General features: G+C 61.0%; 2 protein-coding genes across 21 annotated transcripts in view; one reads left to right on the forward strand and one right to left on the reverse strand.

The window, feature by feature from the left end:
* Positions 1 to 3,197, forward strand: part of CDK10 (cyclin dependent kinase 10) — a 35,961-nt gene extending 32,764 nt beyond the window's left edge. For 12 of the 19 annotated variants that reach the window (XR_003725554.2, XR_013412163.1, XR_001441876.3 and 9 more), the window contains 6 exons: positions 246 to 298; positions 378 to 447; positions 1,129 to 1,188; positions 1,556 to 1,679; positions 1,755 to 2,171; positions 2,432 to 2,530. Coding sequence is in view for 7 of the 19 variants with exons in the window: in XM_002802603.4 (XP_002802649.2) it covers positions 246 to 298; positions 378 to 447; positions 1,129 to 1,188; positions 1,556 to 1,679; positions 1,755 to 1,894; positions 2,119 to 2,171; positions 2,432 to 2,529 (598 nt within the window). In the remaining 12 variants the exon portion in view is untranslated. Of the gene's footprint in view, positions 1 to 245; positions 299 to 377; positions 448 to 1,128; positions 1,189 to 1,555; positions 1,680 to 1,754; positions 2,172 to 2,294 lie in introns of all 19 variants that reach the window. The other 7 variants (XM_002802603.4, XM_028841253.2, XM_028841254.2 and 4 more) reach the window with 3 other exon arrangements.
* Positions 3,198 to 3,201: 4 nt separating this feature from the next.
* On the reverse strand, positions 3,202 to 8,459 carry SPATA2L (spermatogenesis associated 2 like). 2 transcript variants are annotated; one of them, XM_015126818.3, is made up of 3 exons: positions 8,252 to 8,459; positions 7,701 to 8,004; positions 3,202 to 5,090 (listed from the first exon to the last, which is right to left on the reverse strand). In XM_015126818.3, exons 2-3 carry the CDS (start codon positions 8,001 to 8,003, stop codon positions 4,119 to 4,121), a joined length of 1,275 nt encoding a protein of 424 aa, XP_014982304.1. In that variant the 5' UTR covers position 8,004; positions 8,252 to 8,459; the 3' UTR covers positions 3,202 to 4,118.
* Positions 8,460 to 12,625: the final 4,166 nt, after the last annotated feature.

Consider the following 12,625-nt stretch of genomic DNA (forward strand, 5'->3'; position numbering starts at 1 on the left):
ATCGCGCCACTGCACTCCAGTCTGGGCGACAGAGCGAGACTCCGTCTCAAAAAAAAAAAAAGATACTAAAAAGCCCAAACATGAGAAAATGTGCAGGAAGTCTGTGGACATCGGTGCTGTGGGAGTGGTCTTATCCCCCGGTGGCCCTCGCCCTCTGGTGTGGGCATCAGTGCCGTGGGGGAGGTCTCATCCCCCCGGTGACCCTCGCCCTCTGGGAACCACCTGCCACTGTTTTTCTATCACAGGGACCTGAAGGTTTCCAACTTGCTCATGACTGACAAGGGCTGTGTGAAGACAGGTGGGTGCAACTTGTGCCAGGCCCTGTCCCTAGATTGTCAGCTCTCACTTGGTGACACACACTCCCCTTTCTGCTACAGCGGATTTCGGCTTGGCCCGGGCCTATGGCGTCCCAGTAAAGCCAATGACCCCCAAGGTGGTCACTCTCTGGTAAGTCCTTCTGAAGCGTGGTGGCCCCTGGGGACCAGGCCCGCCTGGTGGAGGGCTCCTTGCGACGTCAGTCTGAAGCCGCAAATGGCCTTGGGAATGTTAAGCTATAGGGTTTGTGCAAACTCATAAACGCTGGGTCTAGGACAGCCTCCAGGACACAGCAGGGCTGTCCCACAAAATGGTGAGAGCCGGGCTCAGTGGCGTCAAGGGACCTGCCTAACTGAGACACACCTCGCACTGTGGCCGGGAAACCGTCTCTGGAGGGAAGGCCGCTTCCGACTGAAGGATGGGCAGCTTGCATGGTTTCCCTGGTTCTTCCTCTTGGATACTTTCAGCCAGACAGGGCCATGCTTAGCAAGGGCTGAACATCAGAGTTGGTCAGACACAGGTCAGGACGCCACATGTCGTGTCGTCCCCATCTGAGAACAGGTTGGTGGTGGCTGGTGTGGCTGTGTGCTGAGGGTCTGTGGTCCCTGCGACTCTCAGGACGCCGCTGCACGTGCCGCCACCGGCAGCCATTGCTGTGTGCGCCACCTAGATCTGCAGGGCTTGGGGCAGAGGGTGCTCCCAGTTGGGACAGGTTTCCAGGTCACCACAGGCTCTCAGGGAGGCTGTGTCCTGTGGAGGCCTGGGCTGGGGGAGAGGAGCCGGCCGTACTGAGGTGGGTGCTGCTTTGTGCAGGTACCGAGCCCCCGAACTGCTGTTGGGAACCACCACGCAGACCACCAGCATCGACATGTGGTGAGGAGCGGTTACTGCTCCCGGGTCCTCTGGAAGGGCTGGGACGGGAGCTGGGGCACCTGGTTCCTGAGCTCAGCCTCAGGGAGGGGCAGGACTGCAGTGGGGTCTTTGCCAGCCTCCCACTCCCAGGGAGGTGGGCCTGAGCCTGGGAACCCAGGAGGAGGTGTGAGAACTTAGCTTGCTGTGGAGCACAGAGGTCTGCAGGAGGCACGCCTGCCTCTGCCCTTGTCACCCCGGGAGGCCTGCAGGGCCCGCGTGGGGAGCCAGTGGTCCCTGCCTATCCTTCACAGTGTCCCTGACCCAGCGTGCCTCGCGCTGGCGGGGTCAGCAGAGGTCTGGCCGTAGTGAGGTCCGCTGTTCTCCGCAGGGCCGTGGGTTGCATCCTGGCCGAGCTGCTGGCGCACAAGCCCCTTCTCCCTGGCACGTCTGAGATCCACCAGATCGACTTGATCGTGCAGCTGCTGGGGACGCCCAGTGAGAACATCTGGCCGGTGGGTGTCCTGGGCAGACCCGCAGCCCCCTGCCCGTGCCCACGCCCTCTGCGCCTCAGCTCCTGCCTCCCATAGGGCTTTTCCAAGCTGCCGCTGGTCGGCCAGTACAGTCTCCGGAAGCAGCCCTACAACAACCTGAAGCACAAGTTCCCGTGGCTCTCGGAGGCCGGTCTGCGCCTGCTGCACTTCCTGTTCATGTACGACCCGAAGAAAAGGTGCTGTCTCTGCCCGGGGGGCAGGGCCCCCACCACCCGCACTGTCGAGACCGTTTCCCAGAGCCCAGCCTCACTGCGGCGGAGAGGCCGCTCCCCAGGCACAGCCGCTCAGCGGTTTCTGGCCACCAGGCTTCCTTTGAGAACTTCAATCACAGCTGCTCAGCTGGGTGGGAGACGAGGAAGCCGGACTCACGAGTCGCACTAATGCAGGCTGCCTCCTCCAGGGCGACGGCCGGGGACTGCCTGGAGAGCTCCTACTTCAAGGAGAAGCCCCTACGTGAGTGTCCAGGGTTCCTCAGACTCGCTCTGCGGGGAGCAAAAACGGCTGGGAGCCCGTTTCGCCAGGGGTGGGTGGTGGAGAATTGGCCTGGTGCCCTCACTGACGGCACCCCCTTTCTAGGGTAAGAGGACAGGGGCATGTGGAGGCACAGACAGCCGAGGGCCAGGTCCAGAGGCAGAGCTGGACTCAGACCTGGGCCTGCTTCCCCTATCTGGGGCCCTGCCCCGCCCAGCACTGAGCCACCCTTCTCCCTGCAGCCTGTGAGCCGGAGCTCATGCCCACCTTCCCCCACCACCGCAACAAGCGGGCCGCCCCGGCCACCTCTGAAGGCCAGAGCAAGCGCTGTAAACCCTGACGGTGGGCCTGGCATACGCCTGTATTCCCACACCATGTCTTTCGGGCGGCGGTGTCCGTGAAGGGTGCTAGGAGCTGACGAGGTGCCTGGGACCCAGCTCATCCCCTTGACTGACTTCCTCCCACTGTCTGCCCTGAACCCACTACTGCTCCCAAAAACAGGCAGGGCATGAATGCAGGGTGACACGGGGGCACCCGTGGAAGGGCGGGTCTGGCGGCCCCATCCGTGGCCGCAGGGGTCCTGCTGTGTTGGAAACATGGGACCACTGAGGGGTCTCGTGCGGCTCTCCTCGCTGTACTGGAAGCACGGGACCACTGCTTCCTGGGAGGAGTGGCGGCTGCAGTCCCCCCACTATCTTCGAGTTGTGGTGGACGCTGGCCTGGGATCAGCGGGCCCAGAAGACCTTTGTATCCCCCCTCAGTTGCCTGGGGTGCCCTGTGCATGGGTCGGCTGTGGTGACCCCAGGTGGGCCTGGCAGGACTCCAGATGAGGACAAGAGGAACAAGGTGTGGGGTGGGAGCCACAATTGAGGATGCCCCAAGACCACCGAGAGCCCTGGGCTGGGGGCTGAGCTATATCCCTGCTCCCCACAGGGGCCCCAACAGGGGGTCATGGCTCAGATGCTGAGCAAAACTGTAGGCTCTTGTTGGATAAAAGCTTTCTTAACAGACATGGTTTCACCAGCGTTTAATGTGCTCTGATGCTGACCATCCCTCTGTGTGCTGGGGAGGAAGAGGGTGGGGAGGAGGGTAGGGAGAGCAGGCTCAGCTTCCAGTGGATGCACCCTGCCCCCTCCCTCGCCAGACCCGAGGTTAGGGCGGAGCCATCTTCTCTCCGGCCTGTGGGCTGCACCCAAGGGGAGGGGAGGGGCATTGTTACCACTGGACTGACCAAGACCGAGCCGCCTGGGTGTCCTGCCTACAGCCCCTCCGCCCAGCAGCAGGGACGCTCAGGCCTTCCCAGCCGTCTACTGCGGCCTGTTCCTGCGGTTCTCGGGCACCTCCACATCTGGTTTGAGGTCAGGTCCTTTCCTGTCTGTGGGCCCAGCTGCTGAGCCACCCAAGGGGAGGGCTGGGGTCCCCGAAGCCAGGTCAGCCATGCACCCAGCAGAGCCCCCCAGATCGGCCCCAGCAGAGCTTGGCGGGGGGACCTCAGTGTCACCAACAGGCCCTTGAGGACACCCGTGTGGAGAATCCCTGGGACACGTGGAGGACCAAGTCCTGAGCCCCGTACTGCAGGGAGCGGGCCCGGAGCCGCAGGCCTTGGGGCACAGGGTCCTTCTCAGAGACAGGTTCAGGCACTGGCTGGAACAGGCTGGACCCCTCTGCCCAGCACATGTGGGCATCTGGGTTCCGAGGGCGGGGAAATGTGGAAAGGCTCCTGCGGGCCAGCTTAGGCCTGCTGCCCTTGGAGCTTTCCATGGACAGAGTCCCACCTCCAGCAGGGGTTGGCCTGGACTCTTCAACCCCCTGCTGTGCCCAGAACTCCCCCAGGGACAAGGCGACCAGAGGCCCAGACCCCTCGCCAGCAAAGAGAAAAGCACCACGGGAGCTGTCTCCCAAGAGCCCTTGACCTGGGGCCCCGCTGGCCTAGGGCCGGGCCCCGGGACTACTGTAGAGCAGAGTGTCCATCTGTGCACGCTGCAGCCACAAGCGCCGCTGGGCGTCGCCAAGCAGCACACGCAGCGAGTGGCCCGGGCGGCAGGCGGGCAGGGCTGCACAGTGGGCAGCGTGCAGCTGGCGACAGGTGTCACAGCAGAGGGTGGGCAGGGCGCCAGGGGACAGGCAGCTGTGTGCCTGGTAGCCTGGGGGCTCAGAGACAGACCTATAGGCTGAGGCCGGTACCCCCTCTGCCCGAATACGCCTCGGGCTGGCCCCTGCAGAGCTTTCAGGGGTGGCCAGGTCCCCAGGCCTACTCAGCTCACGTCGCAGAGAAACAAAGGAGAAGGCGGAGGGTTCTGGTTCTAGCCCCTCCTCCAAGGCCCCATAGGGTGGGCTGCTGGCCTGTGGCAGCTCCTCAGCTGGGGGCTCCCAGGCCCGGCCCCCAGTGCCCCACAGTTTGGCACTCTGCTCCCACAGTGGCGGCCTGTAGGCCACCTCTGCCGAGGGCGAGTCAGGGCCTGGTGACGGCTCCCCGTACAGGCTGGCGTCCTCCGACCCCTCGTCCTCCTGCAGGTCCCGATATAAGTCCAGTGGGGCCCTGTAAGCAGCAGGGGAGCCTCGGGGGGGCAGGGGTGGAGGCTCCTCATCCTGGGCCAGCCGCTGCTGCAGCCAGGCCACACAGGAAGCCACGTCCCCGCTGGCACGCCGTGCCTGCAGCAGCTCCTCAGCTGGTAGTACACTGGTGCCCAGCTGGGCCAGCACCTCGCCCAGGATCTCACACTCCAGCCGGAGAGCGAAGCAGCCCAGGGCCACCTGCACCAGCTGGCAGGCGGGGGGTAGGGCGGTCACCATGAGCCGGTGGCTGTCCCTGCGCACGTAGCCCATCTTCTGGAAGCTCTTCAGGAGGAGGTCGTCTGAGAGCACACCCTTCAGCACGTGCACGTAGCCCCCGGAAAATGTCTGCAAGGGAGCGGCCCGGTCAGTGCTGCCCACCCTCCCATAGGCCGGACCCTAGGATACAGTGGGTCCGGGATCTGTCCGCTCAGGCCTTGGCAGCTTCTGATGCTCAGGCCCAACCCCAGAGACTAGGCTTAGTCAGTCTGGGCCAGGCCCAAACACGAGAATTTGTTGTTGTTGTTGTTGTTGTTTTGAGACAGAGTCTCAAAAGTGCAGACCACTGGTGCACTGTCTGGAGTGCAGTGGTGCAATCTCAGCTCACTATAACCTCTGCCTCCCAGGTTCAAGCAATCCTCCTGCCTCGGCCTCCCGAGTAGCTGGGATTACAGGTGCACGCCACCACGCCCCGCTAATTTTTGTATATTTAGTAGAGACGAGGTTTCACCATGTTGACCAGGAAGGTCTTAATCTCTTAACCTCATGATCCCCCCCGCCCCCCTGCCTTGGCCTCCCAAGTGCTGGAATTACAGGTGTGAGCCACCACGCCCGGCCGAATTTCTTAAAATTTAATGGAAAAAACAACTAATACATTAACCTGGCTCACGAATCAGAACAAACTAAAGAGCTTACTGAGAAATTCCACTGTTCTGGGTTCCCACCACTCCCTTCACCCGTGGAGATGGCCTAATCTAGTTTTGAATGTATTTGCCCATACAGATTTTGTTTGCCCCTCTTATGAGGTAGCCCACCCCCGTTTTTTTTCACCTCTTTTCTTTGTAAGGTTTCTAACCAAAGCTAGACAGGTAGCCTCTTAAACGTGTTGTTCTGAACTTTGTTCTTTTCCATTATATTCTAGAAGATCAGGACGGAAGCTGTAGCATTCATTTCCCCTGCTGTGTAGTATTCCACCACGGGGGTGTAGCATCTGTTTTCAGAGCCCTACAGAGGCTGTCTGTGCACTGGGCTGACAGCCATGGGATAGCAGAAGGGTGAGTGCTTTTTTTTTCTTCTTTGAGACGAAGTCTCGCTCTGTCACCAGGCTAGAGTGCAATGGCACAATCTCGGCTCACTGCAACCTCCACCTCCCAGGTTCAAGTGATTCTCCTGCCTCAGCCTCCTGAGTAGCTGGGGTTACAGGCGCCACCACCACACCCGGCTAATTTTTGTTTTTTTTTTTTTTTTTTTGGAGACGGAGTCTCGCTCTGTTGCCCAGGCTGGAGTGCAGTGGCCGGATCTCAGCTCACTGCGAGCTCTGGCTTCCGGGTTCATGCCATTCTCCTGCCTCAGCCTCCCGTGTAGCTGGGACTACAGGCGCCCGCCACCACGCCTGGCTAATTTCTTTTTATATTTTTAGTAGAGACGGGGTTTCACCGTATTAGCCAGGATGGTCTCGATCTCCTGACCTCGTGATCCGCCTGTCTCAGCCTCCCAAAGTGCTGGGATTACAGGCGTGAGCCACCGCGCCCGGCTAATTTTTGTATTTTTTAATAGAGATGGGGTTTCACCATGTTGGTTAGGCTGGTCTCGAACCCCTGGCCTCATGATCCGCCCACCTCGGCCTCCCAAAGTGCTGGGATTACAGGCGTGAGCCACCGCGCCCGGCCAAGGGTGAGTGCTTTCTAGCCTACAGTTAAGTGAAGAACTAAAGGAACCTCAGGACAATCACTGCGAGCGTCTCCTGACTAAAATTCCCTAACTCAGGCACTCCCAGCATCTAATGGCATGACACGGCCCATGTGTGGAACACCCAGGGCCTGCAGCACTCAGCTCGGGGCTTCGATTCATTCCTCTGGCCCCATGAACTGGACTGTTCTTGTGTCCCTGTCTCAGGGGAGGAAAGGGGCTGAGATTAGCTAACTTGGCCAAGGCCTCGAGGCCAGGAGGCAGCAGGACTAGGTCCAAACCAGGGCTGCCCAGCACTGAAGCCGGTTATTCCCCTGCCCTGCCCCGCTGGGAGGCCTCAAGGGCGGGCCTGTCCGTCTCTCTCATGAATGAGAGTCCTGGCCCCTCCGACCAGCAGGTGTCCCCGGGGAGCCGCGGAGAGACGGCCGCTGCCATGGCAACCGGCGGAGGCGTAGCTCGCCCACGTGCGCAGTAACGTCATCGGCTTCCTACTCTTCCGAATTAGCTCAGAGCTCCCGGCGGCCCTGCCCCCTCCTGCCGCCAGGAGCTCACCTAGAGGGGCCAGGCCAGCCATAGGGCACAGCCTCCAGCCCTGGGCACAGCCTCCGGCCCCAGGCCGAGGAGTTCACTAGGTCTGTGCCAGCCCTGAGACTTCACAGGGATGCACCCATCTGCTGTCCTCCTCTGCAAATGGGATTGGCCCATATCCTAGAGGAACTAGGATGACCACGAGACCTCAAATCCCTTCTGTGCCCCTGTCCTAATATTTCCATGGCAACTGGAGCCGCGAGGCCTCTTAGGGAAGACACTGACGCAAGCTCTCAGGGCAGGACCCCGTAGGCAGCACCCAGCCTGCCCTCGCCCACCCCATGATCTCAGCCCTAGGAGTGGGTGCCCCCACACGCCCACGACCCCTCAGCGCTCGGAGCCTTGAGAAGCCCACCGGGCACTGAGGATACCTCTCCCCCGAAAGGCGTGGTCCCCCACAGTCGACGGCCCCGCGACCCGCAGGCCAGGACGAGGGGCGCGCTCCTCCTGACCTCCGCCTACCTTGATGGTGGTGAACTCCTTCCTCCAGGGCAGCAGGTACAGGTGCACCGCGGCGAGTTCCAGCAGCTCGAAGGCGCGGGCCAGGCCGCGCAGCGCGGGCGCCAGGTCGGCGCGGCCCCACAGCCCGTCGGTGAGCAGCGCCAGCGCGTCGTCCTGCAGCGCCCCGTGCAGGTCGAAGTCCTCCACCAGGATCTGCCAGAGCACCGCGCGCAGCGAGGGGTCCCCGCACACGCCCGCGCGGCCCCGTCGCAGCTCGCGCTCCAGGCACAGGCGGTAGTCCTCGGACAGCGAGCTGCTGCCCATCCTGCGGGGGGCGGGGGTCAGGGACCTACGGCCGCGCCCCGCCAGCCGCTCTCTCCCCGGGCCCCCACCCAGCGTCCCCAGGACCCCTCGAGCCTGGAGACCCCCCCCCACCGGCTGGGCGCCCCCGGTACCTTCGGCACCCCCTACCCTGGAGACCTCGGCCCCATCAGCTGTCCGCCCACCCAGCGATCCAGGTCCCTCCAGCCGGGCGCCCCCGCACCTCCAGCCCCTCCCTCCAGCCTGGGTACCTCGGCCTTCCAGGGGCGCCCCCGGTTATCGACCGCACCCTTCTCTAGACACGCGCTTCCGCCCGTTGAGCCCTCTCCCGACCAGAGTCCCTTCGCCCGGCAGACAGAGCTGCGGACCCCGCGGGCGACGGCGCTACCTGTCTGTCCCCAGCGCTCTCCAGCCGCCGCCGCTCAGTTCGGGCCTCCCCGCGCGCCGCGCGCTTCCGCCGGGAGCCGGCTCCGCCCGGGGTCCGCGGCCGTGACGCTAGGGGCGGGGCTTGGCACAGGCCCCGCCTCTGGCTAATTTAGGAGGGCGGGGCCTGTGCGCCTGGGCGGGGCCTGGTGGAAGCAAGGGAGGAGGCGGCGTCCCGCCCGGCCGAGCACCTGCGCGAGGCACCCCGAGAGCCTCCTGTCACCGCGTCGCCCGTCCCCTTACGGGACCGATATCGTTCACGACGCCCCTGGGTCGAGGGCTGCGGGCTCATGGCAGGCGCTCAGTGAACGTTGTGCCTGGGCCGCTCCTCCCCACGAGACGGGGACCCAGCCCCGGGCGCCTCGGCCGCGAGGAAGCAGGTGCGCGGGCTCGTCCCCTGTGGGGCGGGGCCGCAGGCATTACCTGACGGGGATTGGCTGGATCCTGGGAAGAGCCGTCCTGTGGGGCGGGGCCACCTGCACTACCTGGCGGGGATTGGCCGGACCCGGGGGCGGGCCTCCCCTGTCGGGCGGGGCCATCCCCTTGCGGGAGGGGCCCGCGGCGAGGAAGGTGGGCGCAAGGACAAGCCTTTCAGCCTCGTCTGAAACAGCAGCCTCAGGTGGGTGCGGGGACCTCAGATTCTATTTCTGCTGGCTCCGCTTCCCGGCCTCCTCCTGCACTTGCCATCTGCCGCCCTTGAGAGCATCGTCTGGGCGGGTCTCTGAGGCAGGGCGAAGCCGCCCCCTCTCTAAGCTAAAAGCTGACCTGGGCCCCGGATCCATCCAGGCTAAATCTGGGCCACGGCTTCCCGGGGACGTTTTCTTCGCTCGGGTTCCTCTGTTCTGTGCTAAAGGCACTTTCTCGCATTGCCCAGAAGTAGAGGAGGATGAGGGAGACCCTTGGAGGTCCCAGCCGAGACACCCCCACCCCACACCCCCGCTTTGGACAGGCTCTGCTCCTTCACGTCTGTGTCCCTCACCTCTCCAGGCCACCAAAACCAAGGCCCAAGTTTGTTGAAACTTTCTCTGGGCCTGGGCGGCGAGGTCCCCGATTTTTCTTAGAATTTTTATTTGGCAGTTAGTTCCCTGCTGGCATCTTAGAAATATTGTGATCGTGGAGCGGTGGCTCATGCCTGTAATCCCAGCACTTTGAGAGGCCGAGGCAGGCAGATCATCTGAGGTCGGGAGTTCGAGACCAGCCTGGCTAACATGGTGAAACCCCGTCTCTATTAAAAATAAAAAAATTAGCCAGGCGTGGTGGCTCATGTCTGTTATCCCAGCTACTTGGGAGGCTGAGGCAGGAGAATTACTTGAACCTGGGAGGCGGAGGTTGTGGTTGTAGTGAGCCAAGATTGCGCCACTACACTCCAGCCTGGGCGACAGGAGACTCTGTCTGCAAAAAAAAAAAAAAAAATTGTAATGGAGTCGGTGGATCTCCCTATGTAGGTGGCCACCTCTGGACAGGGAGTTCTTTTACTTACAGTTTACTGAACCCAGCCTTGGTGTCCAGTGCCACCATGAGTCCACACCAGTTCTCGGGGCAGCTAACTTCGTAAGCCTCAACTCCTTTATTTTATTCTTCTTCTGATGCGGAGGAGGGTGGAGGTAACTGCTCTGCCTTCGTCCTCCCTGAATTTGGTGGCACCAGCCCATCCATCAGCAGTGGGCCTAGCTCTCCTCCCATGGGCCTGGGCCGGTTTTTGCACCTGCCTCAACCCATGGAATAGAGCTGGAGTGAATTCCAAGGCTAGATCATAAACACGTCACACCCCGGCCTTGTGTTGAGATACTTAGCCTCTGATAAGGTTTGGCTGTGTCCACACCCAAAATCTCATCTTGAATTGTAATCCCACAAGTCACGGGCAGGACCAGGTGGAGATAATTAAATCATGGGGGCAGCTTCCTCCATGCTGTTCTCGTGATAGTGAAAGGAACGAGATCTGATGGTTTTATGAGGGGTTCTCCCCTTTGCTTGGCACTCGTTGTCTCTCCCGTCGCTCTGTGAGGAGACGTCTCCTGCCATGATTGTGAGTTTCTTGAGGCCTCCCCAGCCATGTGGAACTGTGAGTCAATTAAACCTTTTTTCTTTATAAATTACCCAGCCTCAGGCAGCTGTTTACAGCAGCATGAGGACAGACTAACACATACCCTCAGAACCCAGCCACGAGAGTGAGAAGGCCACAGCCGTGTGCGGAGGTTTTGGGCTGCAAACTTCCACCTGCAAATTCACATTCACCTGGAGCCTATTCCTGGGACTTTTTTGGAGTAGCTTTTCCAGACAGAATCAAGATAAGATGAGGTTGTTCTGGGTTGGCATGGCCTCTCAATCCAATATGACTGGTGTCCTTATGAGAAGAGGGAAACTTAGATATGAACACACTGGAGAGAAGACCGCCTAAAGACAGAGGCAAAGTGGGACGAGGGAGCGTGAGCTAAGGCAACACAAGCTATGTTAGAGCCACCAGAAGCTGGAGGCAAAAGGAATTCTACCCTAAAGCCTCCAGAGGGAGTCAGCCCTGCTGACAGCTTGATTTTGACTTCAGGCCTGTAAAATGGTGAGAGAGAACATTTCTGCTGTTGTAAGGCACCCATTTTGTGGTCGTTTCGGCAGCTGCTGGAGACCCATCCAGTCCTCAGGTTGTTGTTCTGACAGCCCTGAGGTCCCAGCCGACAGTTGGCACCAACTATAGACAGCAGGTACCCTGGTGACCTACTTTAACATCATCACCTCTGTAGACAGCCTGTCTCCAAACACAGTCCCACTGAGGTCCTGGGGGTTCAGATCTCAACACTGGAATTTAGGGAGACATGATTCTGTCGCCCAGGCTGGAGTGCAGGCGCGATCTCGGCTCACTGCAAGCTCCGCCTCCTGGGTTCACACCATTCTCCTGCCTCAGCCTCCCGAGTAGCTGTAGCTGGGACTACAGGCGCCTGCCACCATGACCCGCTAATTTTTTATTTTCAGTAGACACATGGTTTTACCTTGTTAGCCAGGATGGTCTCGATCTCCTGACCTCGTGATCTGCCCACCTTGGCCTCCCAAAGTGCTGGGATTACAGGTGTGAGCTACAATGCCTGGCCAGCTTCTGCTGTTTTTCTCATTGGGGCTCTTAGTTTTTTCTTTATTTGTAGGATTTCTAAAAGGAATTATATTATTCATTCTTGTCTTACGGGGGAGCCGCAAGCTCAGAGAGGGCAAAGTTGCGCAGCAAGCAGCAGCACCTGAACACGTCTGCCGGCTCTCAGTGCCAGGGAGACGGCCGAGCCGGGACGTTCCCGGCCCCCAAAGTGCTCAGGCTGCAGGTGTGGCCCGATGCCAAACCAGCAGGTGCTCCCACGCCAGGATTTGTTCAAGACACAGCTCATCTCCACCATTCCATGAAGCAGGCTTTAAAATCCCCTCTTCTAGACACCCAACACTGAGGCCGGAGCAGGGACCCTACCCAAGCTCCAAGGCACCATGGCCAGCTGGGGTTCACATCAAGGGCTGGGGCAGATGCTCCAGCTCTGCCCCCACCCAGAGACACTTCTTCTGTCTCCCCACGGGGTCCTCGGGGGTAAACCAGCCACTCCTGAGGGTGCAAGCACAGAGCATCTGAGCGACGTCCACAGCTACTGCTTTTAAGACTGTTTCCGAGGACAGCGACACTGCCCCACAGCCAGCTTCTGGTAGCATCGAGGGCTGGGACCTCCACCCCACCAGCCCTGCCACCTGCCTCCTCATGTCATCTCAAGCTGCTGGCGGTGCCTTTCTTGAGGAACACTACATCCTGATCTGCCCACACCCCCCTGGCAGATGCTGTCCACGGCGGCCTTCTGTGCACCTCAGAGCATTTGTGTCCCCATGCACAGAACGGTGATGATTCCCAAGACCCTCGGGTGACTGCTCTGGGCTTAGGTCCCCAGTGATGACCTAGGACCCCAGCCTCACCTCCCTCCTTCCCACCCACTGATGCCCTGTGGAGCTCTCCTGTCCAAGAGGGTGAAACCCACACCTGCCTGGCCAGGAACAGCCCCAAGAGGATCCTGCTTCTATCCAGAGGGTCTTGGAGGCTGACAGATGCTCAAGAGGTGGGGCCAGGCTTGGTTTGGGGCTGGGCTGTGGCTCCTTCCCCCACATCCTCAGCGGCCTCTGCCGTGGGCAGCAGGGGTGGTTGTGCTGCCTGGCCAGTGGGGTGGGGATTCAGGGAGCCACACGGCAAA

Source organism: Macaca mulatta, chromosome 20 (assembly GCF_049350105.2).
Source record: "Macaca mulatta isolate MMU2019108-1 chromosome 20, T2T-MMU8v2.0, whole genome shotgun sequence".
NCBI classification, from domain to species: Eukaryota; Metazoa; Chordata; class Mammalia; order Primates; family Cercopithecidae; genus Macaca; species Macaca mulatta.

Excerpts from the sequence above, each read along its gene's own strand:
- SPATA2L (XM_015126818.3), bottom strand. The coding sequence starts at position 8,003 with ATGGGCAGCAGCTCGCTGTCCGAGGACTACCGCCTGTGCCTGGAGCGC. Across the intron at positions 5,091-7,700 it reads AGGAGTTCACCACCATCAAG|ACATTTTCCGGGGGCTACGT; the intron begins GTAGGCGGAGGT and ends GCTCCCTTGCAG.